At 42.1% G+C, this 27,119-nt stretch overlaps 1 protein-coding gene across 1 annotated transcript in view; it reads right to left on the bottom strand.

Annotated features, from left to right (window-relative positions):
• DNAH5 (dynein axonemal heavy chain 5) overlaps positions 1–27,119 on the bottom strand; it is a 263,927-nt gene that overhangs the window by 197,683 nt on the left and 39,125 nt on the right. Inside the window, exons 2-5 of the mRNA XM_027606690.2 lie at positions 8,842–8,976; positions 5,689–5,773; positions 2,869–3,029; positions 1,414–1,635 (exon numbers count right to left, since the gene is read on the bottom strand). Coding sequence (XP_027462491.2) covers positions 1,414–1,635; positions 2,869–3,029; positions 5,689–5,773; positions 8,842–8,976 — 603 coding nt within the window. The remainder of the gene's footprint in view (positions 1–1,413; positions 1,636–2,868; positions 3,030–5,688; positions 5,774–8,841; positions 8,977–27,119) is intronic.

The following is a 27,119-nucleotide window of genomic DNA, read 5'->3' as shown; positions in this document are numbered from 1 at the left end:
GGCTTGTGCTCACATTGCCCCCAGCCTGGAAGAACCTCCCAGCACGCCTCCACCCCTGACCTCCCCCACCTTCTGCACCTGCCACATCTCCCAGAGTGATCCTTGGTTTCCCAGTGAAGGGCTCTGCACTTCGTGAAGTGGCACAATCTCCCCGCTAGGTGGCGATCCATCCACTTTTTTGAATAGCTATACCACACTAGGAGGTGGAACCTTACGAAAGCACTGCTTTTTAGGTAGAATAACAATTTAACTTGCTTCAATTTGCATCTTACTATGACCTGCACCAGAGTTCATTGCAAATACAACTCAGATATTAGGTGGAATCATCCCGCTCCTGTCTGGATTGAAAGTCACTCCACTCTCCCATTCCACATCCTTTAGAAAGCCTAATGCCTCCTTCCCCCGCTAGGTCCAATACATCTCAGTATTCTCTGGAGAGGAGTGAGTAATACATCGTCATTGGTAGGGCGCCTGGGTGGCTTAGTCAATTAAGCAAATTAAGCATCTGCCTTTAGCTCAGGTCTTGGTCTCAGGATCCTGGGAATGAGCCCAGCATCGAGTCTGCTTCTCCTTCTTCCGCCACTCCCCTTGCTCGTTCTCTCTCTCAAATAAATAAAATCTTTTTAAAAATAACGTTGTTATTGGTATCATAGGCTACATTTCTGTCTCCCATAGATTCCTGATCTGGGCTGCTGTCCGTCATGGTTTTGCATCCACCACCTTCTGCCCCAAGGAACCAGTAACACAGGCTTACCATAGATCACACAAATTTTATGGAAGCTAAATCACATTTGCCAAACTTATCCTTAAAGGCCCTTTTGGTCACAGGCTGAACCACAGGACCGTCCACTCCCTCCAGATATGTCAACTCCTCTCTCCTTTCTGTCTCATCTTCAGGATTTCCTCCATCCCTACCCACCCCCCCAGCCCCCCACACGCATGTGCACACACAGACATTTCCTCCATCCCTACGCATGTGCACACACAGACATTTCCTCCATCCCTACCCACCCCCTACCCCACACACGCGCGCGCGCGCACACACACACACACACACACACACACACACACACACACACGCCACACACCCTGGTTCCAAATTCCTTTCCTTCTAGGATGCAGAGGGATGCCACATACACTTCTGTTTGCAGTCAAATGTTTGATATGACTGAATAAAACCCTGCGTCATGCCCAACACTTCTAAGGAACCCCTAATGCATTAATCACTCCAAACTGTAAGAATTTAAATCTAGTCACTACTATCTCTTGAAGGGGCAATAAAAATGCACACAAGATGTTTTCAAGGTTTGCTGGGCAATGGAATTAAGACCATCTAAGAGAAGCATTACATACTTATACATTGATTTGTTCACCATCTGATAAGTTTTGAAGGAATAACTTATTCATTCTTACCTTCTCCTTCAGACTCTCCTGGGCGCCCGACAGGATGCTCACAAAGCCTTCCAAAGAGCTCAAGAACTCCTGCCGAATGCTGGATGCTTCCTGAAGGCCCTTGAGCTCACCCCAGCCATGGCTCGTGGCCTTGAGAGCGGGAATGAAGATATCTGACAGCAAACGCCTCATGCTATTGAGCAGGCCCCCATCTGCGGTGTCTAACATATTAAAGCTCACCTCCTGGAAAACAGTTAGGAGATCCTCTACTGTCAAAATTACGTGCAATGGCAACATAGCTACTGAGTCATTTCTGAGTGCTGTTCATTCATCAACTATCCTGTAGAAGTAAATGAAGACGAACCAAATGAGAGGAGCAAAAGCCATGAGCTGGCTATAGCAAGAGTCGGTCACCATTGCCTGCATTTCAGCAGACGCTCAAAAGCAGACAGGGGAGTGGGAAAGCTTTCTAGTGGTGAAAAGGGACAGCTTCAGGTGTGGGGGAGCTGGAGGCAGCTCCAAGAAGCAGGGCATCCTGTGTGATTGGTGAGGGGTGCATATTTGGCTTTCTCTGGTCGGCCCCAAGGAAGTATGCTGGGAGTATGGACAGAGTGAAGGAGGCTGACAGTCATGAACAAGGTTGACAGTCCTGAACGAGGTCCTGACCATGCGGGCCAATCGTTTCAGCGATTATTGCTGAGTTTCCTTGCCGGCTTCCTGCAAGTCTCACACTGCAGGCTGGCTACCCGGGGTGTTTCATAGAGAAGGGGCTTGGCTTTCTGGGCAGGTTCCTGCCAGTTGTAGGTCAAAATTCTGTTTTACATGGTCTGACCTTGATCTGTCTGTAGGTTCAGTCTCTATGTCCAGGAAATTACTTTTTCAATACCCTGGTTAAGATATAAGCTTTATATACTTACCTGGCAGGGGAGATACCATGATCACGAAGATATAAGCTTTATACTATTCTAAGTTGCAATCCTCAAAATAAAAGCATGAACTAAACAGAACCAGTTTATTTGCTTCAAGCAGATAATGCACCCACTGAGGGCAGAGGAGATTTACATGTTACTTTGCAGAAAAAATAAAATTACATATCCATCATTGTAAATCTTACTTTAAATGTATGAAATTTGCCATTAAGTAAGTAATGTATGGGGAATTATGTTTAAAAGGCAAGACTTCATGTTTTACACACACATACACACATGCATGCACATGCATACATACAATATTTTATCAGTTTTTGTTAATAAACTGAATATTAGGTCCTCTGACTCAACAGATTTAAAGGAAATGAGCTCTGTGAACGCTTTTAGAAATGAGCTCTTTGCTGTGAACGCTTTTAGAAATACTTCTTTGGAAGTAGTTTTAGATAACCTGATGAACAGAGTGGTTACCTCTATAGCGAGGGATTTTTTTTGTAGAATTTATGTGATTTTTGGCAATTTGGGGTAAAGGACTGCTCTTTCCCCTTACCCGATGGATGTTCTCAGGGGTGATGGCTCTGGAAGGGTCAGTCCTGATGAAGAACACACATACTCCGGTAAGAGCAACATCTTTTCCCTCAGTCACAAACACCTTAGGCTTTTTAATCTTCTCAGGAAGGGGATTTACTCCCCCTGGAGAGCCAAGCTGTCCTACAAGGGCAGAAGAACTTTAGTTTCACCAATACTATAAAGGGGTGAGAGAGGAGACAGCATCTATTGCTCGTATTCTGTCAGCTCCCTTGCTGAGTACATTGTCTACATTATTGAAGTCACTACAACCTTTAAAGGCAGCTGTGACCTGCCTCCAAGTCACAGCCAACAGGTGGCAGAGTCAAAACCAGCTCTGACTATAAATTCCAGACCCCTGCTGTCCCCTCAGCATGGCGCTAGAGTCAGGACACCGCTGAGCCAGGAGAGCATGGTGATGAATGGTGTGAGCTCTAGGGCCAGACTCCCAAGGCTTGAGTCTCAGCTTGCACTTCCCGGCCATGTGACCTTGGGCAAGTTACTTAATCTTTCTGTGCCTTGGTTTTCTCATCTGAAAAATGCAAATAATAATACTAGGTCCAAGCATCTGGAGTTGTTGTGAGGATTAAAGGAGTTAATACATGTGAAGACCTTAGAAAAGCACATAAAAATCGTCGCTTGCTAAGCATTCTCATTATTGTTATTTGAAAATACATTTTTGGTCATCTAAGCATGCAACTCATTGAGGGGATCATTTAAGTAAGCAGAGCTCAACCACTGTGCTCTGATCTGCCCACGAAAGTTTTAGTTCTCCGAGTAAATGGGTAGCTCAAGCAAGTGCCAAGGGAGAAATCTGGGGAAGGACATGGACTGGAAGTTGAATCCCAAAACCCTGGGATTAGAACCTCTTGGAGAGGCATGCCTGGGTGGCTCAGTCGTTAAGCATCTGCCTTCGGCTCAGGTCATGATCCCAGGGTCCTGGGATCGAGTCCCGCATCGGGCTCCCTGTTCAGCAGGGAGCCTGCTTCTCCCTCTCCCACTCCCCCTGCCTGTGTTCCCTCTCTCGCTGTGTCTCTCTGTCAAATAAATAAATAAAATCTTTAAATAAAAAAAAAAGAACCCCTTGGAGGAACCCTCTTATAGGCTCCTGCCACAGTGCTGGGCCCACAGTGCTGGGTTAGGGACTTGGACTGGGGTTTTGACAGCGAACGTGTCCAATAGATAACAAGCAGATAGCTCTCATCTGGAGGACAACACATCGCCATGGGACGTGCAGCCACCAGTGCTCATCTCTGGGGAATCCACCTAGGGCCCACAAGAGCAAAGACCCTGAGAATCAAGGCCGGCCAACTGTGACAATGACAGTGTCAGTCAAGTCAAAGCTCTCCACCACCTCTCCCCCTCTTTCCCTGCCCTACTTCAAGCCGGACACAGTCAGCAACTGTGGTTAACACAATGCGGACAGGAGCTTCTGGAAGGATAAGTTGAACAGAGGAGGACCATATGCTTCTCTCCTACAGCAAATACTGGCCTTCTGAGGTCCCTGCTGGGAAGAAGGAAGGGGGAAGACCAGGAGTGAAGAATATTTAACTTCAGATCAATTAATTTTGATCAATTGGATAATTTTTTTAGTTTCTGAATTGAGATAGTACTTATAATGTAAAGCAACTATAGGAATTTTTCTTACCCAAGAATATCCAGAAAAGTCATGGAATGGTCTGAATTTTAATCCAAGGTCAAAAGATTAAAGCCAGTCCCACTGAAAAGGTTTAGAGGGAGAGTAGAAAACAAAAATAAACTTGCATTGTGTCTACATCCCATGAACCCTTCTCGTCAATGTCAGATTTACACACAAAGGCTTACTTCACCCAGCGCACATTTCATGGATGAACTCAACATTTCATCTGACTTTATGTTTTGCAATCTGGGATAGAATTAGAAATTTCTGTATTATTTCGATTTTTCACTCAAAGTATAATGAACTTTCTTTTTTTTTTTTTAAAGATTTTATTTCTTTATTTGACACAGAGAGAGAGTACAAGACCACAAAATATCAGATGAATAATTCTAGAAAAATGCCAGTCACTTAGAGTATGCATGCATAATTTTCTGTTTTTAAACAAAAAAGCATTAGCCATACTATATGCCAACAGCAATAACTATTTTCCCTTTTCTTCAAAAAAGTAAAAAAGAATGAATATAATATTTTAATATAATCGTAATATTTTTGTTTCTATCCCTAGTTTGGCTTTAAAATTATATGAATCCACATAAAAGTAGAATGGGATATGCCAGTTGAATCCACACAAAGATTTGCAAATTTTTCTTAAGTGAAAATAACTAAACCTGTCATTCTATATTACTCGTTTGAATCATCGTCAGTAGAAAATAAACATAATGTGGTATTTAACTAGAAAATTCATTATGCTCATTGGCAACAATTCCTATGTTAAAAATAAATGGTGTCTATATAGAAAAGAAGCAGATGCCCATAAAAAGTTCTAGAACATAACTGCATAGAATGAACTAGCATGGAAGGACAAGAAGTCTCAAAATGTAAAGTACTTTATTATTCCTCAATTACCAGCACAGCCTGAAACGGGAGACAAAATATCTCAAGTAAAGTTAGAACAACCAGGCTAGATACCCATCATTATCTGTCCCCCTCTCCTTGAGCGGAAAATGGAAACTGGGCCTCACCTCACAGAGGCCCATTTTTCCCATCTGCCAAGATGGAAGCATAAGAGGCCCCGTCAGCTCTGAGGGTGTCCTTCTGCTTCACGCCATCCTCAGATGAACCTAGCAACACATTTGTGGGTTACATCACACCAAGTTTGGATACCTGTTTCTGTTACCTCCATGTCCTGATAATAAAATATAAGGTGACGAAGACCTCCAGCAGCGAAAAGCTGATCGATTCTTTCAATCTGCAAAAAAGAAAAGGCAAGGTCACAACTTCATGCTGAATTAGAAACCATATTTAAATCAGCAGTTGCTGTCATCTTTCTTTTTCAGATAACACTGCATCTAATGCAAACCATAGAGAAGGCATCATATTTTTTGCAACATAAAAAACAGTGAGAGAGTAAATGCCTCACCATAATAAAAATGTAATTCAATGAAGGAATTCAATTAATCATGAAAATATTTGCTACATATACACATTTGAAAAGAGATCGTCTCTCCATTTTTGCTAATTTCCAAAAGTGCTGAGCTCTTGAAAGCAGATAAATATAGAAGTGTTTTGTTTTCACTGAATTGCAGATCAGAAAGAGAGAACACACCTTTCAAAACCCAGTCTAATACACTAGAGACAATTAATATTAAATTGTAATAATCATTGAAAAGTGCCAGAAGAACACACATGATTATGGAACACTCCATCCAACAGCAGTCCAGAACATAGTCCATGAGCTTCACTGTACACCTAAAGGTCTGCCAACTGGCCTACTACCAATGGAAGCACTTTTTTCTAAGTCACTGGCACAGTTTTAGATTCATATTACAAGAAAAAGGATAAAATCTACATGTCCATTAAGATGGCTACTATCAAAAAAAAAAAAAACCCAGAAAATAAATGTTATCAAGGATGTGGAGAAATCGGAACCCTTGTACACTTTTGGTAAGAATGTAAAAATGGTAGAGTCACTATGGAAAACAGTATGGTGATTTCTCAAAATATTAACAGAATTATTCTATGATCCAGGAATTCCACTTCTGGGTATATACCCAAAAGAATCGAAAGCAGGATCTTGCAGAGATATTTGTATACCCATGCTCACCACGGCATTATCCACAATAGTCAAAAGACGGAAGCAACCCAACGGTTCATTAACAGATGAACGGATAAATAAAATGTGGCATAGACATATGATGGAATATTATTTAGCCTTAAAAATGAGGGAAATTCTGACACATGCTACAACATGGATGAATCTTGAGGACATTTTGCTAAATAAAATAAGCCAGTCACAAAAAGACAAATACTGTATGATTACACTTATATGAAGTATCTAAAGTAGTCAAATTCAGAGAGACAGAAAATAGAATAGTGGTTTTCAGGGGCTGGGGGGATGGGTTGTTTGATGATATCGAGTTTCAATTTCACAAGACAAAGAGTTCTGAAGATTGGTTACCCACAATGTGAACATATGTCACAGTACTGAACTGTAAACTTAAAAATGGTTAATGGGGCGCCATGGCTCAGTCGGTTAAGCGTCCGACTCTTGATTTCAGTTCAGGTCTTAATCTCAGTATTGTAGGATGTGGAGCCTACTTAAAAAAAAAAAAAAGGTTAAGATGGTAAATTTTACATTCTATGTCATTACCACAGTTTAAAATAAAATGTTTCCAAATGATAAACTCTAGCCTGAAAATTTAACTGTGGAAAAAATAAGACCCCTTCAACTTCCCCCATATTATAGACATAACTATTATATATATACATATAAGGAAGAGCAAGTTGCCCTGTTTCCTTCCTCACACTTCCTTGATTGAGAACGCTACAGGGCCGCGTGGGATCCCCTCCTTGAGATTAACTTTCAAGCCAAGAATGTGAAGGAGGTACTTCCAAGAGGCCAGTATTGAAACTCCTGCCCCTCTACGTTGCCTGTGAGCCCAAGCAAGGATGTTTTCTTTCAACCTCCAGGTTTTGACCTTCCTGGTCCTGAATATGACAAGGCAGTTTAACTCGGGCTTCCTACAGTTCCAAACTTTTACTCATTTATTCCACTTCCACGATCCCAAATGCAGACGTCTGAATTGGGAAGTGGGGCAGAGTTAAGCATTTCACATGTGGCACGATCTCCCTAAGACTAAATCCAGTAAGTGACTGTCTCCTTCTATGCCTCCATTTTGGAGGAATAAAATTATCTACCTCCTGGCATTATGAAAATTAAATGGGATAATAGATGAAAGTCACTTAGATGAGACTGATGCCCAGTAAATATTCAACAAATGTTAGCTGTGATGAGGAGGAAAAAGGGGAGGAAAAGGGCATTTCCTCAATCCCTGCTTGATCCATCCTGTAGTTGAGCCATTTTAGTGTTCACCACCCCTCATTGTTCCACTGACTCCTGGTGACCCCACCAGAATAACATGGCAGGAAGGAACAAAGCCAAGGGAGGGCTGGAGCCAGCTCATACTGACTGGTTCATGACAGGCAATTGATCACAGCTCTTTCCAGCTAAGCCTTTAGTAACATCACGTTGATAGTCTGGAATCAGCCATAATGGGAGTATTAACATCACAGAAATCAGCAAACACTCAAAATAGTGCCTCCCTCTACCCTCTTGCTCAAAGCTGGTTGTTAAACATTTATAAACATACCACTAAATAACATCATCAATAGTGTGACACCCCTATCAATAGAAAGGACTCACTCTCTCTATTTTTATGCCTAAAAAGACAAACAAACAAACAAACAAAACAACAACAAGAATTCAGCAAGCATCATAGCGCTCCTGATATGCCTTCCTTGGTGCTCAGGAAATTATATGCCCCCATATTTTGATCTTCCCTCTCCAAAATCAAATCACACCCCAGATTTTGGAAGGAAATCATGGCAGAAAATGGAAGTCAAGTTCAGGAACAAAAGAAACCAGATTCAGCTGCCAAACCAAAGTCAAAGCCAGGAAACTATGGCACAATTCAGTCACCCAGGTTAGAACGGGATAAAAAGCTGAGAGAAGACTCTATTCTCCAAACTCACGTTCCAAGATGGCTCCTGAACTCAGCTTCATTGGATTCAGAAACATGCAGACATTGCTGTCAGAACCACGGGACTTAAATAATTGTTATAAGTATCCCATTCAACATGAAGAGCTCGAGAGCCCTAAGGTCAATATGCCACCACCTGTACCATCAGAATGGAATCTTGCCCATGTTAGAACAGACACCCCCTCCACAGCCCAGCACAGATCCTGCCATAGGACTGGGTAAATAGACTCTCTGTGCCCTCCATAATCAAGTCAGTGAGAAATCAAATGCATCTCACCTGATTCCCCTCAAGAATGGCATCTTCCACTTCAGTTTTGTCCACGTCTACACAGGAAGCTACAATCGCAAATAAGTAGTCATGCCTACCATCCAAACATGCCCGTTTGGCTTCCTTCTCTTCCTTCAGTCTTTGCTGTAAGAAAGGAACAAAAATGTTACGTGACAACTGCTGTTCTCAAATGGATTCATTTTATAATAATTTCATGTGATTATCGCTTTTTCAAGTCTTGAGTATTCGGATAACAGACACCGTAATGGTACCAGTTTTTATGTACTATCTTCCATTTTTAGAAATCATATTATTCTATTATGAAAATAAGATGTGCTCATTGTTTTTAAAATTGTATAATACAGAGAAGCTAAAGGGAAAAAAGAAAAAGAAAAATCATCTGTCATCCAGAAATTATTACTGCAGTTATTTTGTCCTAAATCTTTACAGATTTATTTGTATGCATATATAAACATTCAATAGGCACACAAAAAAAGAGATTCCCATTTTTTGTAAACATTCCCTAAGCCTTTAAACCAATTTTCTCCTACATTATCTCCTACCTTTATTGTTTGTCTACAGACTCCTATCAGGTCTTGAAATTGATTTCTGAATACCATTGCTTACCTTTAAACTGATTGTTGATCATAATACGAAGGCATGTTCAATATAACCAGTGTGGGCAGTTTGAAGCATATCCTTCCATACGCACTATGCTCATACAAACATATGCAAATGTATACACACATCTCTATATTATACTACAAAATTTTTTATGCATCTTCCCTTAATAATATACCACAGACCTTTTTCTACTTTAATATAGGCTATTCCTATCTGTGTGACAGCTGCAAAATATTCAACAATATGGATACACCAGTTAGGATATCCTTAGTAACTAATTGTGTTTGCAGCTGCAGCATCCCACAGCTCTTTGGCAATATGACCATGCCATGAACGTCCCCTCCTCTTGAATTTGGCTGGCCCCATGACCAGTCTTCACCAAAAGAACATGCGGAAAAGTAAGACTACAAACCTGTCTAAGCTAATCCTAAGGAGATCTTCAGTTTCTGCCTTTGTGCTTGGGAATGCCCCCTGGGAACCCAGCTACCATGCTGTGAGAAGTCCAAGCCACATGGGGAGACCACATGGAAGAAAAATGAAGGTGTTCTGGTCAACAGCCCCAGCCAAACTAGCCGACACACCAGAACCAACTTTTCTCCATGTGAGTAAGCTATCTTGGACATTCCAACCTAGTCAAGCCTACAGATGACTGCAACCCAACCCAAGGCCACGTGAAGCAGAACCACCACCCCCAGTTGTGCCCAATCACCCACATCCGCAAGAGAGATGATAATAGATCATGTTTGCTGCTGTGAGCCATTATGTTCTGGTGTAGTTTGTTATGCAGCAGCAGATAACAGAGTAATCCTTGTAGAATAATTTCATTGATTGGACAGAAAGCAAATAGATGTATGCTTGAGAAAAGAGAAATACAAAGATATTGAATATAAACTATTCTTTCCAGAAACTTGACTATAAAGGAAAGAGGCATGGTACTAGTAGATAGAGGGGAATTTATAATCAAGAAAAAATTTTGGGGGGGTACCTTCCTGGGTGGTTCTGTTGGTTAAGAGTCCAACTCTTGATTTCAGCTCAGGTCATGATCTCAGGGTCATGAAATGGAGCCTCCTGTCGGGCTCCGAGGTGGGTGTGGAGCCTGCTTAAGATTCTCTTGCTCTCCTTCTGCCTCTGTCCCTCCCCATCCCCTCCCCCTGCCATTTGCAGGCACACTCTTTCTCTCTCTCAAAAAAAAAGAAAAAGAAAGAATTTTTAAGACACAAAAAGAACTTAAAAACAGTGACGAGAAAAAGTTGGGGATTTCAGAGGGATTGAAAGGCCATCCCTGGACCCAGAACCTGAAGGGACTGCTTGAAAGAAGAATTGGGGGTGGAGGGAGGGATTAAGGTTTAAAAAAATAATAACAAACAATATACCTATTTTCTTGCCATTTCTCCCTAGAGGAACGGACACAGGTCCTGACACAAAGTATACATTCCATAAACATCAAATAGAAGTAAATCTTAATCTCTTTTTAAATGTGGCTAAAACAAGGACAATGTCCTGTTGTTTCGACTATTTTCTTCCTTCTTGGCAGGGAGGAATAAAATGCTTTTCAAAGTGAACGCGCAGGGTTTGTACTAAATGGCTTCAGCAGCTTGAGAACATGGTGGGCAACCAGGGGAGCCAGGAATCGGACATCAAAACAAGATGGCCAATGCTGGGTAGCAACAAAGAAAGAAAAGAACCAGAGAACCAGAAGAGTCCGAATGTGAAGCAACTGAAGGCTCCCGAAGAATAGAGAAACTGAAATAAGACTCTACCATGGCAACACATTCTCTGTGGCCTGATTTTATAAGACTCCAAAGGAAAAAAAAAAAATTACATATATTCTAGTGGAGGAAAGGAGAGATTGGTCCCTAAAACAGAACACTAATTATTCTATTTTTACTTAAGGATCACATAGGAAGAAAAATTCCAAAGAAGTGTCATGTGTACAAAGCAAATTATCAATGTGTTTTTAAAGTAAATGTTTTCAGAGCTATGCTAAAAAGCATGTTAAGCAACAAGTATGTTCTTGCATAAACTGCTTGTTGTATCTCTAAAGACAAGTAATATGAAGCAAACCCCCGGAGCCATGTAGAGGAAAGACCACATGTTTGTCCATCTCAACTCTCACTGCCGTATCCACGTACTAAAGTATCCTGGTACAATGAGGGAATTGGTTTTTTTACTATCACAAGAAGTCAGTAATGTCAAACAAGTATTTAGTGACCAGATCGGAGCACCGCCAGCCCATACACTTAAGCCTGCAGCTTTCTGGCCACTAGGAAATGGCAGCAACCAGCAGTCAGTGACCAGCTGTCTGGAGGTGGCTGTCCTGTCGGCCTCCATGTTTCAACATGGAGGACTTGGAGTGGGAGGGTGGAGTGGGATGAAAACAGCAATAGGTGGACCGTGGAATATTTTTTTAAGAGTCACATTAAAATTGTTTTGTGTTGCATGAGCAATGGATGGGGGTGGGGAGGTGCTGGGAAACCCATCTGATGTCCAAAGAAACCTGGAAAGTAGTCAAACATGTCTGCGATTTGGTGACAAGGAAGAAAAGGGTAGCTAATGTGCTAGCTCAGAGAGCTCCTGTGGACCAATGAGCCCTGGGTGTCAGAGGGTCCCGGGTTCCGGTCCCGGCTCTGCCACTTGCATCTACCGGTCAACCTCTCCAGACTTCCATTTCTGTAAATCCAGACGCCAAGCATTAGACGAGCTGACAGCCAAGTGCCATTGCTTCTCCACTGCTGGAGCTCCTTCTCATTGGATCAAAAGTTAACACGGAAAAGAGACATGAGATTTTAAAATACGAACTGCAACAAAGACCCAAAGCGTGTGCTTTCATAATAAAGCCCTGTGACGTTTTCTCATGACAAACCTACCCATTCCATCTTTTTAATATACTAACTTTTGCCTTTGACTCTACAGTTAAGCACAAGTCTGCATGCCTGTATACAGACCACAAACATTTCATTTTAACTCCAGGTTGACAATCCCCAACTCTATGAAAGACCTTACTCTCATCTGTAAAATGAAGATACAGGTCCAAACCTGAAAGGTAATTGTGAAGATTAAATTGGGAGCAGTCTTGAGATAATACTAAGTCAACCAGCGCTTGAATTAAAATGGCATGACCAAGGCATTGACCCTGGACATCAAAATTCGGGAGGAACAAAACTTTTCAATAATGTTTTAATTGTACAAATGTTTAAACTCCCTCCACCCTTAGAAAGCCCAGCCCCGTTGGCAGGTCTGTCTCAGACCCAGGTCTACCCCACTGACATCACTGGCAGCTGGAAGTGAATGTCAGGTCTAGGAGCCCCTTCGTGGCTGAGCAGGGACACCCTTGTCCCCAACCCTCCTGACGGTGTCAGAGTACATTCTGCTGTTTGCCCAGGTGACAGTCCTATAACTATAGCTCTACTAGTCATCACTCACTCACTTCAGTTAGGTTTCATTGTCACAAAAGCCCCACGAAGCAGACATTACTATCTCTACACAAAGAAATGGAGACTATGGACCATGAACAAGTTCCCAAGAGCACACAGCTCAGTAAGTGGCAGGACTGGGAAACCAAGCCCTGTTGTGTTTGCAGGGCCAGGCCAAGATATGGTTGTCCCAGGCAACCAAGAGTTTTGTGTCCATTCAAATTGATATTCCATAAACATTGTTTCTTTAAATTTCCACCCGAGGATTATCTAGGGCACTCTTGGGGGGCTCCCCATATACATTGCATGGGTTATAGAAGGAGCTGTGTGTGTGTGTGTGTGTGTGTGTGTGTGTGTGTGTGTGTGTGTGTGTGTGTGGAAACTGGGGTTAACGGGCGCCATGTTCTTAGTTACACCAGAGACATTTTAGTGCTAGTCCATACTAGCATGCCCTGAGTCCAGCTGGCATGCCCTGAGTCCAGCTCTCTCATCGCACTCTTGTGTCTCAGCAAATGGTAACCTTCCATCCTCAACTCCTAAAAGTGCCTAGAAGGTGGGCTCCCTGCTTGGGCAGCCAGTAGGCTGGACTCCATGCTTTTCCCAGTGTTGCCGCTTTTGCCTGAACAACTTCACTTTTATCTATATCATATTGTACACTCCAGGTCTTCATTGGACGCCTTTGCACAGTGAAGTGTATGGGGCACGGAATGGGTTCTGCAGCCAAAAAAATATTTGTTTAAAAAAAAAAGTTTTTCCAGGTGACATGATTAGCCTTGTTGCAGGTCTGAATGTGAGAAAAAGAAAGAGATCTGTTTTGCTGACAGTCGGTTGCATATCTTTGAATGAATGTATTTCTATTTTCTTGATCTGGGCGTTTTGTTCTTTTATGTGTACAGATGCATACAGCAATGTAACAAACATGGTAGAGGAGAGTGTAATCTAGATTAAAATCCTCACTGGAGATAACTGTAAATAAAGTGAGTCCATGAATTACAGGTGAAACTCCTTATCTTAAATCACCAAAGTAAGTACCTCTGAGACTGATTCTGCTTTGGCTCGCAATATCAATCTCAAGTCCACAGATAATTAATCACTTGATGAAGCATAGTACCAAAGAGGCCAAGGACATGGGTTTGATCATCTGAGGCCAGTTAGCTGCACTTTATATCATCTTCCCCAACTGTGGATGAATCAGGCAAATCCATGAGCAGAAAAAGAAATTACTCAAAGCGTATGCCCAGCTGAAATGCCTCATTATCGGTAATCTGCCACGTGTATAACCTGCTCCTCCTTATCTCTTGAGGGTTAAAATAAAATAAATATCAACTAAATCTCATCATTCCCGCAAGAGCATCAGCTCCGCACAGAGGGATGTTTTCTATTTTAATTTTTGCAATATCCCCAGTGCCTACAACAGTCCCTGGCACATAGTAGAGCCTCAATTGATATCTAATGAGTGGATAAATTAACCAGATTAATCATTTACAAGCCACTCTCAAGTAATTAAGGGCTGGAACACATTATTCTAGTGCAGTCTGCGCCCATGATTGCAGGCTCGGAATTCAGCCAATAAGCTCCTAGGTCTTCAATACTGTCGTGTCTCGAGCATAAACCACTGCACAAAATCCTGCCACGAATGTGGATTATAGCTCTCCTTCAATTTACGGCAAATATAACTGAGATTACTTCGCCTATATCCTACTTCACTGGGTTGATTGACGAAAATGGAGGGAAGTGGTTCTCCTGCTCACTTCCATGTAGAGACCTCTCTACAAAGTCAACCCACTTCCCACGTCTTCCAACAAATTTCTCTGGAAGAGGAAGCCTTCCTCTTTTCCAGCATTTTCATTTTGACCCACCGGGCCCCATTTCCCCTGGGAGTGGCCGTTGTGTGATGCCTCCTAGAGCATCCAAACCTGATCTTTAACTGGCTGGGAGACTCACAGCCCAGCCACTCTCCACTCCTAACTGTGCTTTTCACATTCTGCCTTCTCTTAGCCCCTTCCTCTCGTTTCCCCTGGTGAAGGGCCACACGCAGAGGAAGCGCACGGCACCTCCTTCCCACATGAAGAGCACTCCAGCAAAGTGGTTTCTGAAAGGAAAAGACACTCCACAATGGCTAATCCCACTCACAGCAGGTGCTACAGTGAAGTCCTCCTTTATACAATGAGAGCTGCGCTCCCCTCCGTAGCAAAGAGACAGCACTTAAACGGAGAAGATCCCATCAACCTTCTTGTCCTAAAAGTAAGTTCTGGAATCTCGTCTATTTTCGCTGGAGTTCTCAGGACCCCCAAATCTCCCCATTTACTCACTCCCTTACCTGTCATTCTTTCTAGGCCACTGAAAGATCCCCTATTTACCTTTTACAATAAGTGGATTTTTCACCCAAATCGATCCAAAACCTGTTGGAGGGATGTCCCCATCACCACGACCTGCTGGAGGGATGTCCCCATCGCCACAACCTTCTCTGCCCCCAACATTCCATCATCCACATTCTAACTTACAGTCTGTTTTCTGCACACCAAATTTTGAGGTCTGATCACAGGTCCTTAGTGGGCCTGCACATGGCTACATAGTCTATCTTCCACCCACACCACAGTGGAAATCAGGAGTAACTCTCTTGTGGAATTCCAAGAGTTCCCTCTGGCCGCAGGGGCCATATAATTCAAGTAGCCATATAATTTCACCCACAAGCCAAAATACATAGGATGCCACCGTTCACATTACCTATGGCACAGGAACGAAATTCAAAAATTCCCTTATTCATCACAATAAACCAGAGTACTTAAAGATGGCTGCTCATTAGAATCATGGGGAGTTTTAAAATACTGATGCCTACCTCTACCCCAAAACTCTAATTTATCTTGTTCCAAGGGGGCCCTGAGCACTGGTATTTCTCAGGCAATTCTAACCTACAACACCGCTCCAAAGGAAATCATTTTATGAATTGATCGTGATTGAGGAGTGCAACCAGGTTCTCACTTGAGGTAGGAACTTAACAGAGAAAGTCCAAGGGCATAAATTTGGGATCACTCCAACTCGAGACCTCTTTTTTCCTTCTCATTACTGGCATGATGCCAACACTGACCATTAGCACTAGTTTCAGCTCCAAATTTCATGAGGCCCAGAAGTGTTCCCACCTGCCCAGCCATGAAATACAGCACCACCTGGCACAAAGTAGGCATTCGACAGATATTTGTGGCATGGATGGATTTTGCACTTAGCCGCACTTTCCCAGGGTCTAGCTATGGCATGATGATGATGTGGGCATCTTGAGCATTAACTCATTCAGGCTCAGGAATACGCACCTAAGCATTAACAAGTAGTACGTATTCCCTCCTCACTCCCCAGCTGAATCCTAGAGCCATTCACCTCCCCGAGCTGCAAGAGGATTGTTTTCACATTGTATACTCGATTGTATGTGTGAAATATGTTCACCGGCCAAACATGCCTGGGCCTGATGAACAGAGGACACTGAGACCTGTTTGGCTGTTTTGCCAGAGGATAACAAAACACACGCCCTTTAAACCTTCAAAAAGATATCTGAGAGCAAAGGTTCTTTTCTGCCTTGGTTTCTACCCACACATTCCCAAGGAACAATGGTGGCCCCACCTGCAGAGTTTCTCAGCAGGGGAAGGCACTGTGCCTCCCCCAAGGGGCCTGCCCCTTCTCTTCCCCCACAGTCTCTATGCCCCCCCCGAGAATCACTATTTAGAGAAGCCTAGCAATCTGAAATTCGATGAGCAACAATATTCCCTAGCACAAGTGCATACAGGGCAGAACATGAGCAATACACACCCCTGCGGATAGGAGAGAACTATTCACCATTTTAAAACCCGCTTTGCTATTAGGTGAATTTAAGTCAAGAGGACCGTCACAAACCTTTCGAGTTTTCTTCTAAAAGTCAACAAAGTCAACCAGCAAAATTACATATTTCGGTTTAATTTTAGAGAAGGAAAGAAAACAGAATCCCTAAGTCTGGAACTCATGTCAACTGTACACTTTTAAGCTCATACTAAGCTCTGTTCACCTATGAGAAAAGCGGAAAGAAGGCAGACATATCTGGGCCATATTTTTGTAAATAAGTGAGTGAATATATACAGAATTATTTCAGGTTTTTTCATGGAAAGCATTTGTGTTTATTATACAACAGAAAGGATGTACGGCTTCACTTTTCTAAACTGAGGAGCTTATGGTACTTTTGGTTATTTATATTATAAGATAGCATCATTGTAGTAATACCTTCAGACCAAGGTTCTGGACATAGAGATTTATAGTTTTTATGTTAAGGAGCTTTGGAATCCTGGTCATTGATTATTTTAGGTCACAAAGTTATAATTTAATAAATTGTCATACCAGTGCACTATATAGAAAACGTGTAATTATTTACACACTACACTGCAACCTTATTGAGGTAATTCTGTTAATCTCATTCTTCAGTGGGGAGAACAGAACCAGCACCCAAAATATAGAAATAAAACCCCCCAAAAGCTTACTCCCAAACGGTAGCTCGTGCCAAAGAAGAACATAATTCATTAAACCATACATAGTCAAGATACAAAATCATCGAGTTTAATGTTTTAGACTTGGTAGTAAGGTACAGGAAAAATATTCAGACACATGAGAAGTTTAATTCACTCACTTTATTAACTAAGCATAAAATTAAGGCCTATCAGTGCCAGGCTCTGTGCTAGGGCAAGACTATCTAAACCTGGAAAGCCCATCACCCCTGTCCTCCGGGAACTCACAATCTAGTAAGGGAAGGGGATATGTAGACAAATGTCACTTCCCTGCAGCAATAGGACAAGAGTGCTAGCAGATGCAGAAGCAAAGTGCTAGGAGGGCTTCTCAGAGGAGGTGCTGCTGGCATTTGGTCTTAAAGAATGAGTGTTTGCAGGCAAACAAGTTCCAGAACTCAGCTGGAAGATGTTGACCTTGGAAAGGATGCATCAGAATGGTGGGGCTGGGGAAGTGGAGGGTGGCTGGTGGCGGAGTGCTGAGCAATGCAGAGACTGCATCCCTGCTGTTTGGTGGTGAAAGAGCAGGTTGCAAGGCTGGCCAGAATCATCTGGGCTTGCTGGGGATGCACAGCAGACACAGAGATCCCGCCCTGAGGAAGCACGGGGTTAATGTTGAGAACAGAGTCCTAGAGCAACCTCCACTTTTCTCCCGACATCCGACATCCATTGGCAGGAAGAGGTTCCAAATCCCTCTCTGCATCTGCATAAGAAACGCCCCCCCCCCCCTCCGCCCCGGGCTGAGCCCTTTGCTCAGGGAAGTTCATTTTTCAATGTGATTCCAAAGGCACATCCTTGCATCTCCCAGTTTGTAACCTCATGTCCAGGTCTACAGAAAAGGGGGAATGATTCCAAAGAGCCTCGAAAACTTGCCGCCTAGAATCTGCCTTGACTATCTCCGGTTACCAACAAAAACCTTCCAGGTCTGAAAGAATGCAAAGTCACCAACGCACCCTGAAGGCGTTTCTCCCCCTCAGACTGAGCACCGTCCCCAAAGACTCAGCATGCATCCCTCCAAGTAGTTTCTGTTGGGGCGGCAATGTGCACAAACGCCGGAAGATACGGTACCTTTTTTCTTTTTCTGTATTTGAAATATCAGCATGTAGCATTATGAACTACCCAAACATTAGTAAACAAACACGTTTCTCACAAATGAATCAGAACATGACTATGAGTTGTTTTTAGGTATTTTTCCACCCAGGTGTGAAATATGATCATCCAAGACCCCCTTGCAAGTTTACAGACAAGAGCTCCTTACCGTTAAAATGCGGGTGACGCTCTGCTTCCAGAGCTGTCTCCTACCAATCCGAAACATCACAGAAGTCTGTTCAGGGCATGCAGTGGTCAGAGCTCTTCCTGAATGATCCTCTAAGTGGGGGAGGCCTACTCCTCATCCAACAAGCTTTCAAGTGAAAACTTCTCTGAAGGACCAGAAATTCACCCTCACCTTCCCACCTTGCATGTACTAGTCACCATATGTACAGAATAAAAATTCCAAGAGCGCCTATCCTATTCAAGGCTTCCTTCTAGAGTCTCCCCCCTTGGGCGTCTCCTCTGTTCCAAAGCCTGTTGTTAGGGCAGTGCTGTTGACAGCCATACGGTTTAACCGTGCCTCTCGGGCGTGTTCCTCAGCCAATCAAAGCATCTGAACCGCTCGTTTACAACACTCCTGACGGTCCTTTAATTCTAGACGCTTCCCAACAGTAAGCTTGGAGTCAAGAGATATTTGAATAATTTCTTTGAACAGTGAGAAACTTTAGACGGGATCAAAATAGAAAGCAGAGAAAGCCACTCTGAATAAATGGCTCAAGTCAAGAAATTCAGGATTACTTTGCCTCAACAACTTTGTGTGCACGATTAACTGCCAGCTTTGTGACTAATTGTCACTAATTGTCACCAATTGTCAGATAGACTAATTGTGACCCAAAGGAGCCATTTTCTCCCCATAAAGAACAGAAGCCTATTTCATATGCAAATAGCAAATGATGTCCATAAATTACTTTTGCTCACCCAGTTGCACATACAAATAAACCGAGGTAATTTATTCTATGTCAGTAAACATCTTGATCATCCTTACTGGGAGGACAAGAATGGCAAACCACAGCCAGCGTGATCTGAGGAATCTAATACATACGGTTTCTCTCATCAAGATGAATAAAAAGCAGGACACTTAAGGATGGGCATGTTAAATCTAGGATTTAGACCCTGGAGTTCAAGTCTCGGGAACTCAAATCCCAAGGATAATCAGGAAACAGGGGACTCATCCAGCAAATATTCTGCTAATTAACCTTCTAAGACTGACAGGAAGGTGAAGACGCTAATTGGGTTTTAAAACACCTACTGCTAATTTGGAGGCTAGTCTGGTACCTGAACTTGGGAGATTCACCTGGTCAACGCTAACACCAACACTAGGGAGTGGCCTCCACACGTAGGGTTAATGCAAGAGACAAGACTCAGACCTGAATATAAGCAAAAAAATAGAGCATAGGAAGTCAGAGTTTGTTTATGGGACATTTTTGAAATCAACCTCTGGGTATTGGTGAGTGGCTGCTTCCTGTTCTAATTGTGAATGAGGATGGTATCTAGACTACAAGTCATTCTCCACCGCATGGTGTTAAAAGGTCACCAGCAAATAGCAGTATTTTCTCAGCCCCCTTGCTCAGCATCTTAGTATCAGTCCCAAGAATCCTCAGTCAACGCATGGCCTCTGGACAGAGGTTACACTTCATTATATGTCTGCTTATCTTTCATTAGTCACATTACAGGGCGCTTCCCTAATGGTATGTCAGTCAGGCACCATCCTCGTTCCAGCAGCCCATTTACAACATTATCTCTTTGGGGAGAGTTACTTTCTGGAAAAATTTCCACAGATGGCTGATGGCATTCATTTTGTGTTTGGCAGGCGTAACCGTGGCTCTCTTGAGGCTTCATGGTAAACTGCAAAGTCTTCCAACCTCTTTGGCTGAATTTCAACCCCCCTTGGGCACAGCAGGGGCAGGTGTCTTAAGGGATCCCCTCAAATGAAGGAGGCTAACTGAGAATTGTCATTAGCAGCACAAAGAAGGCAAAGCACAAGACTGAATCTACATCTGACCATCTGCCCCCTCATTGTCGGCCTGAAATAAAATTGATTTCTGGTTGCTGGAGGAGAGTTGTCAAACATTACTTGGAGGAAGACTCAGGAGGGTTTCCGTATGAGTAGTTTCCACCAGGCAACAGTGGGCAAGACTCCTCCTACAGGAACTCCTAAGCCAGGGTCTCTCCGGTCCTATCTGGGTAAACAACGCACTCTTCCAGGCTGAGAATACTGGCCATAAATAAATCTGAAATCAGACATAATGAGAAAATAAGAGTGGACAATGGGCCTCACAGAGGCAGAAGATTTCATCCAGAAATCCAAGTACCTTCAGGCAAGGTTTAAAGTTCCACTTTCTTTCTTTCTTTCTTTCTTTCTTTCTTTCTTTCATTCATTCATTCATTCATTCATTCAACAATGTCTGTGAGTGCCTTATATGGGGCAAGGCAACAATACTACATATGAAGCAAAGAGCAGTTAATTAAAAAACACTTAATCAAACAGTAAAAAATTAATTATGACATGCATAATTATTTTATGGAACACTCAAAGAGAAAGATAAAATGCTGCCAATTAAACACAACCTCAATTTTAAGATGCATTCTGAAATCGAAGATGTTAAAATGTGAAATATGTACATCTCAGCATCAATGAAAAACCATCATTCCTGCCTTCGTTGAGGGAAGGTATTAAACAAATAACATAATGATAAATCTATAATTATAAATAAGATATAATTACAAATTGTGACACGTGCCTTAGAAAAAGCAAAGACGGTGCCAAGATTCACCTGGATCTGTATTCTGAGTTATGACCACGTTGTGCTCACATTCCTGGACTCTCCATCCCTGAATTATGGAGAGTCACCTACTTGGGGCCTTGCAGCCTTGTGTGTACAACCTATGCCGTGTGCTGATACAGAAAAGTGCAAGCACTGAGGTCAGATAGACCCGGATTTAAATCCCAGCTCGGTCCTCTTCCAGCAAGAGGGCATCAAAGCTTTTGTTTCCTAAATTGTGAAATAGAAAATAAGCCCACCTACCCATGAAACTTGTGATGATTTAATTCTACGTAAAATTCCTGGATCCTCACAGGCACCTCATAGATGAAAAATATAACTACATTTTTTAGTTGCAAAAAAAGCTAGAGCTACAATTAGTGATAACAGCAAGGTAGGGGAGAAATTCCCAAGGAATTGAAAGTAACCCACCAATTCCAGGCTAACGCTGCTTGGAAATTTTGGTCTTGATTTCTGAGTCGGTCCCAAGAAAGAAATGGATCCAAGTTTTATCAGTTACCATCGACACATTTTTCACTGATTTCCATCTCTAGGAATGTGTTACTGAGGCCAGCAGACCCAAACACATTCATCAGGTTAACGGCCTAAGGTAGCTGCCGTTGGTCAGCCACCTTCATGATGGAGTTGTCATTACCAGAGTTTGCAAACTCAGTTATCCCTCCGAGTGGCTTGACGGGGCCACAGCAGCACCTCGATGTGAATAAACCACTGGTGACACATTTGAGGAAGGAATGTATGTCCTGGCTATTTTCTGAAAATCTTCCACTGACACCTTCTGGGAAGATCAAGAAAACACCAGCATCACAACTTAAAGAGTAAGTGACTGCGGAGGGAAGGAATCCCAGAAGAGTCACACCCTGAATATGAAGAAGTTTTAGAAATTTCTTAGCCAATTCATTGCACTTTTTTTTGTATAGATGCACAAGAGGGATATATGGCTTGTTTGATCTGTGTTTAAATAAGTCTAAGAGAGCTTTTTCAATTAAATTAAAATTCTAGAAAAGCAATGCATCCTAGTTTAATTGACAGCTGTTTTCTCATCTTACTGGTGAATGAAACAGTGCTATGTCTTGTATGTGAAGATGACTTAGATCAGATGAAAAATGATGATCAAAGAAAACCTCTTGGAGAAGGTAGGATTTAAGTCAAGCCTTGTAGAAGAGTAAGATTCAAATTGGACGAGGTCGGGCATAACATGCGGAAAATATTAACGAAGAAAGCGTAGAGACTGGAATTCAAAGGAGAGCCTGTCTTGTGCTACAGTTGTGAGGAAACATGACTGATTTATCTCTGACAGGTATGTGGAGGCTGAACCGTGGGTGTCAACCTCAGGTGGATGGTCCTAGCAGGCATTAGGGAGTCACTGAAGAGTATATTGGTTAAAGTCCTATTTAGGAAGGTTATGCTAGTGTTGTATGCAGGAAGGACTGGGATGGCAAAAGACTGAAGTCAGCATCCTGGGCATGAGGAAATAAAGGATTTGATAGAGGGGGCAGAAGCAGGGGGTCACCCAAGCTACTCAAAAAGCAAACAAACAAGCTAAATAAAAAGAGGCAAGTCCTCTTGTGCCAGCCTCCATGTTGCTACCCCCAAGCTCTTTCTACATACAAATCCTGGTTGAAGAAGGAATGGGAAAAAACAGACAGATGGAACTTGACAGTCAGTGATGGAGGAAAGAAGACCCAGGTGTCAAAGATGGGTTCCATTTTATCAAGCTCGGGTAAAGGGAAAAATCATAACAACTCAAACAGGAATGGGGAAATCTGGAGAAAGAACATTTTGGAGACTAGATGACTAAAGAAATGTAAACAAAGCTCTCATTCTATACTTATCCTATGGGTCTTTTCATCTTGAAAACACAAACTCTGTATCCGCAAGAGCCAAACATCCAGTACTTTTTTCTTGGTTCTATCAGAATTTTAAAAATCACAATAGAAGAAAAAGACTCTTAATAAAAAGGAAAGAAAAATATATTCATTCAATAATCATTTGAGCTGCCTCCCCTCACAGGGAAATGATCTTAAGAGCTTTGAATGAAGTGGTATGGGTTGTTGGTTTTGCCCCAATTTCTATGCGTTGGAATTGCACAGCAAAAGCTAAGAAAGATGCATAGGTTTACTGAAAGCCTCATCTGCCAAAGTTCAAAAAGGACGAAGGGGGGAAAGGCAGGAAAAATCCCAAAGGAGGATTCAGAAAGCTGCTCCATTTAGAGTCAAGCATACACTAAATGGAACATCCAAGTTCTGCAGGCAGAGCCTGGAGGAAGAGGGGTGCTCTGTGCTAAATGCACCTTCCAGATGTTGTTCCTTCTACTACTACTCAAGTAGAAAGTGTAAGGATTAGGAACTTTGGGGACCAGAAGAGAGACATGCCAAAGGAAAGAGAATCTCAGGAACTTCTTTCTGCTTTTTCTTGCCTTTTCCTTGGTGACACTTCCACTTAGCTCCATAGAGGTAGTGTTGTCCTGGCTTGGGAAGCCACACTTCTGATCCTGACACCCACATGCTCCTTAGTTAACACTGATAAACCACCAGCCACACCGGCCACCGTTTCCCCATGAACAACATGAGGTAGGTGGCCAGATAATCTTGCAGGCACCATCCAGCTCCAAACAAAATGCATGGCCTAAGTGAGGCTCTGCCACTTGGACCTCATGCATACAGCATGCTTAAAGTTACCGGAATGTTCTCTTAATATGAAATCTTCATGTACAATCTTACCACAATCTCATACAAAACACTGGGAAAATTCTGATATCACAGGAATCATTTGAAATGATTTTGATCACTTTAACATCGCAGTGCTAGGACATCTTTGATAATATTGTTTTCCCCATAGGGATTTTTTTCCATTCTAGATGCCCAAAGCTTGAACAAATGATGCTCCCTGGACCATGATACTTGTTCCTTGTGTATAAATGCTGCAGTGTTTTAAAAAAATTCTTCTCCCAAACCTAAACCTAAGGCTCAGCAACTCTGAATGGATATACGGAAATCAAGTCTTAGGTGCATATCATAGAGTTCCTTATAGTAAGTCCTTCCAGCATTGGGCTTTTGGGATGGCTGCTTAGCATGGTTGTAACTGTTCATATTGAGCTTTTCCAGACCATATTGCCTAGCTTAGTTATACCAGTCAGTCCTTGTTTAGGACCAAAATTTCAGTATCATATCACATACAACTGAGAAAAATAATGCTTCTTTAATCAGATTCTGTTTATAGTTATAATCTAAATGATAATCAACAGCTTGGGAATGATCCTATGCCTTAACTACTCGTACTTTCAAAAATTCAAGGTCCAAGCAAATATAAGACCGGTATTAATTACAAAGATACAGAGAGAACCCTTACTAATGTGATAATTCTTGCTTTGTGCAAGCAGTAGACACAAATGATATTTACTGTTATATTACCTTTTAGTTGCTATCATTCCACATGGTCATCCGAAGGCACAAAGGCATGATTGGTTTTCCAAATATAAAACAACAAAAACTCCAACTCAGGGTCCTTCTTTTTTGGTTCTGATTTAGTTTACCAGGGTATTTATTTAGGAGAAAACTATATTTCATGACATTAGTCACTGCCCATACCAAGATTAGGTCTCTGGCATTGAAGGTGTCTAGGAGCAATAAATAATACTGAGAAATTCCCCAACTCACATCCACCTGCTCCTGCTGACTCCCAGCAAGAAGCACATACAATTCTGCAGGAGCTCATGACTACAGCTGCAGAAATGAGGCTCAGGGGCCCAGGGTCACCCTTTTGAGGGTATTTGTGCTTATTTTGGTTAAACAGGGAAAGAGAATGTAGAGTTACGTTCACCAGCAAACATAAAAAAACTCACTTAATACTGTACTCAGTTCCTCTTTTGCTTTTCTCTTGTGCCAAAATATTGTAACATGGCAACCTCAAAATCCTGTTCCTTTTCTATACAAATATTTAAAGAGAAAAGTGAATCAAATGTCATTCAGTGCAAAATCAAGTCCCAATATTAGAAACTATTAGTTGATTCACTCAAGAGCCATCTTCCAAAGGCAACGAAGAATAACTCCAGCCCAGAGCCTCAACCACTCTCCTGTCGGGAGCATGTTAATGACTGCCATGCAGAGGAACTTCCCAACTTATGATAGCTGGACTTTGCAAACCTGTTTACGATGATTTTATCATAAATATAAACCCATGAAAATAACCAAGACACATTTATAAATATGCTAAGCGGTGGTTAGCAGTCACGATCATGCCAAGGAATCTGGCAGTAACATGAGATGCACTGACTTGTAAGGCCGAAAAAACTTTGACTCCAAGAATGTGATCAGATATAGAAAATCCATGCAACTGAAACCAAGCAGTCATTTCCGGAAAGAATGGTTTGCCCCTCTTTGAAAAGCTTAAGGATAAACTTGGGGAGACATCAAAGGAAGATTTTCCAGCCAGAGCCTAGAATGATTTGATCACCTCGGAAAGAGAGCAGTTGATCAGAGTTCCGGGGGAAATTGAGATGCTTTGCTTCTGGTCACCCCTGACCACCACTGCAAACTCCTAGAGACCAGAGATGGAGTTGTCTTGTCGCAACTATATTTCTGGGTCTTCACACTGCTTCATTCAGGGAAGGAAGAACAGTCCATTTCTAACCTCACCCAGGAGCTAACTAGGTCTTTAAACCCCAAAACAACCCACAGTTACAAATAAGTTATACTGCTACCAACAAAGCAAAATTCATATTGCCAAGGAAAACAAAACTAACCCAACATATTCAACTGTTGCTGTATTCTACATTTCGTCTTTCTTAAAGACCATGACATAATTTACAATAAAGATCATTACTACCTATAGATTTCACAAGGCAAATTTCAAACACCGGTGTTTCTTTCCACAGCGAAAATGCTAAAATATCATTTCAGAGAGCAAACATAAAGTCTATTACTGCATATGTAAAGAATAAATTGATTTTTATTGCTAACAAAACTAAATTATATAAACACTCTGCAGACCAAACGTTCCTTCGAAGCTTCTATAAGGATGAGTTTCAATGCTTACTTCTTACCAAAACCAGCACCGCAACTTCCCTGACAGCAGAGATAAAAGGACACAATTAATATTAGGGTACACATACATTTCCTATCGTAAGTACATTTAACAATGCTTCATAATGCAACACCTAGTTTTTGCTTCTTAAAGAACCGCCAGCTTCCTGATTTTCTATTATTAACTCTTCCACGGAAAACTGTCAATACAGTTAATTATATAAATCAATTTCCACTGATTAAGGTGAATTTGATTTTCATGGGGATATAAACATACCAGGTATGAAAACACAAAGGCCAGGATAAGGCAAGATTTTTTTAAAACATAGCTCTCACCTGGTGATTTAGTATCTGACATGAAATTAATCTGAACAATTACTTTCTTGGGATTATTTTAACTTTCAAAAATTACACCATCAAAAACGTGGGAAGGTTCCTGTTTCAAAGAGAACCAAAGGTAACAAAGAAAGACCCTAAGGGGGGCGTCTGGGTGGCTCAGTCGTTAAGCGTCTGCCTTCAGCTCAGGTCATGATCCAGGGTCCTGGGATGGAGCCCCGCATCGAGCCCCACATCGAGCCCCGCATCAGACTCCCTGCTCCGTGGGAAACCTGCTTCTCCCTCTCCCACTCCCCCTGCTTGTGTTCCCTCTCTCGCTGTGTCTCTCTCTGTCAAATAAATAAAATCTTAAAAAAAAAAGAAAGAAAGAAAGACCCTAAGGTTCAAATCTGGTGGCATAATTCCTTTACTAGGTGGTGATTTAGGTGTGATTTAAGAAGTGTTATATATTTTAAGGAAATGTTTTAGTATAGTTCATTAATTTCACCAAAGTCAACCACC

The sequence above is a fragment of the Zalophus californianus genome, chromosome 5, assembly GCF_009762305.2.
Source record: "Zalophus californianus isolate mZalCal1 chromosome 5, mZalCal1.pri.v2, whole genome shotgun sequence".
Lineage (NCBI taxonomy): Eukaryota > Metazoa > Chordata > Mammalia > Carnivora > Otariidae > Zalophus > Zalophus californianus.
Note: the sequence above shows the minus strand (reverse complement) of the source record. Positions and strands in the feature narration are given on the sequence as shown.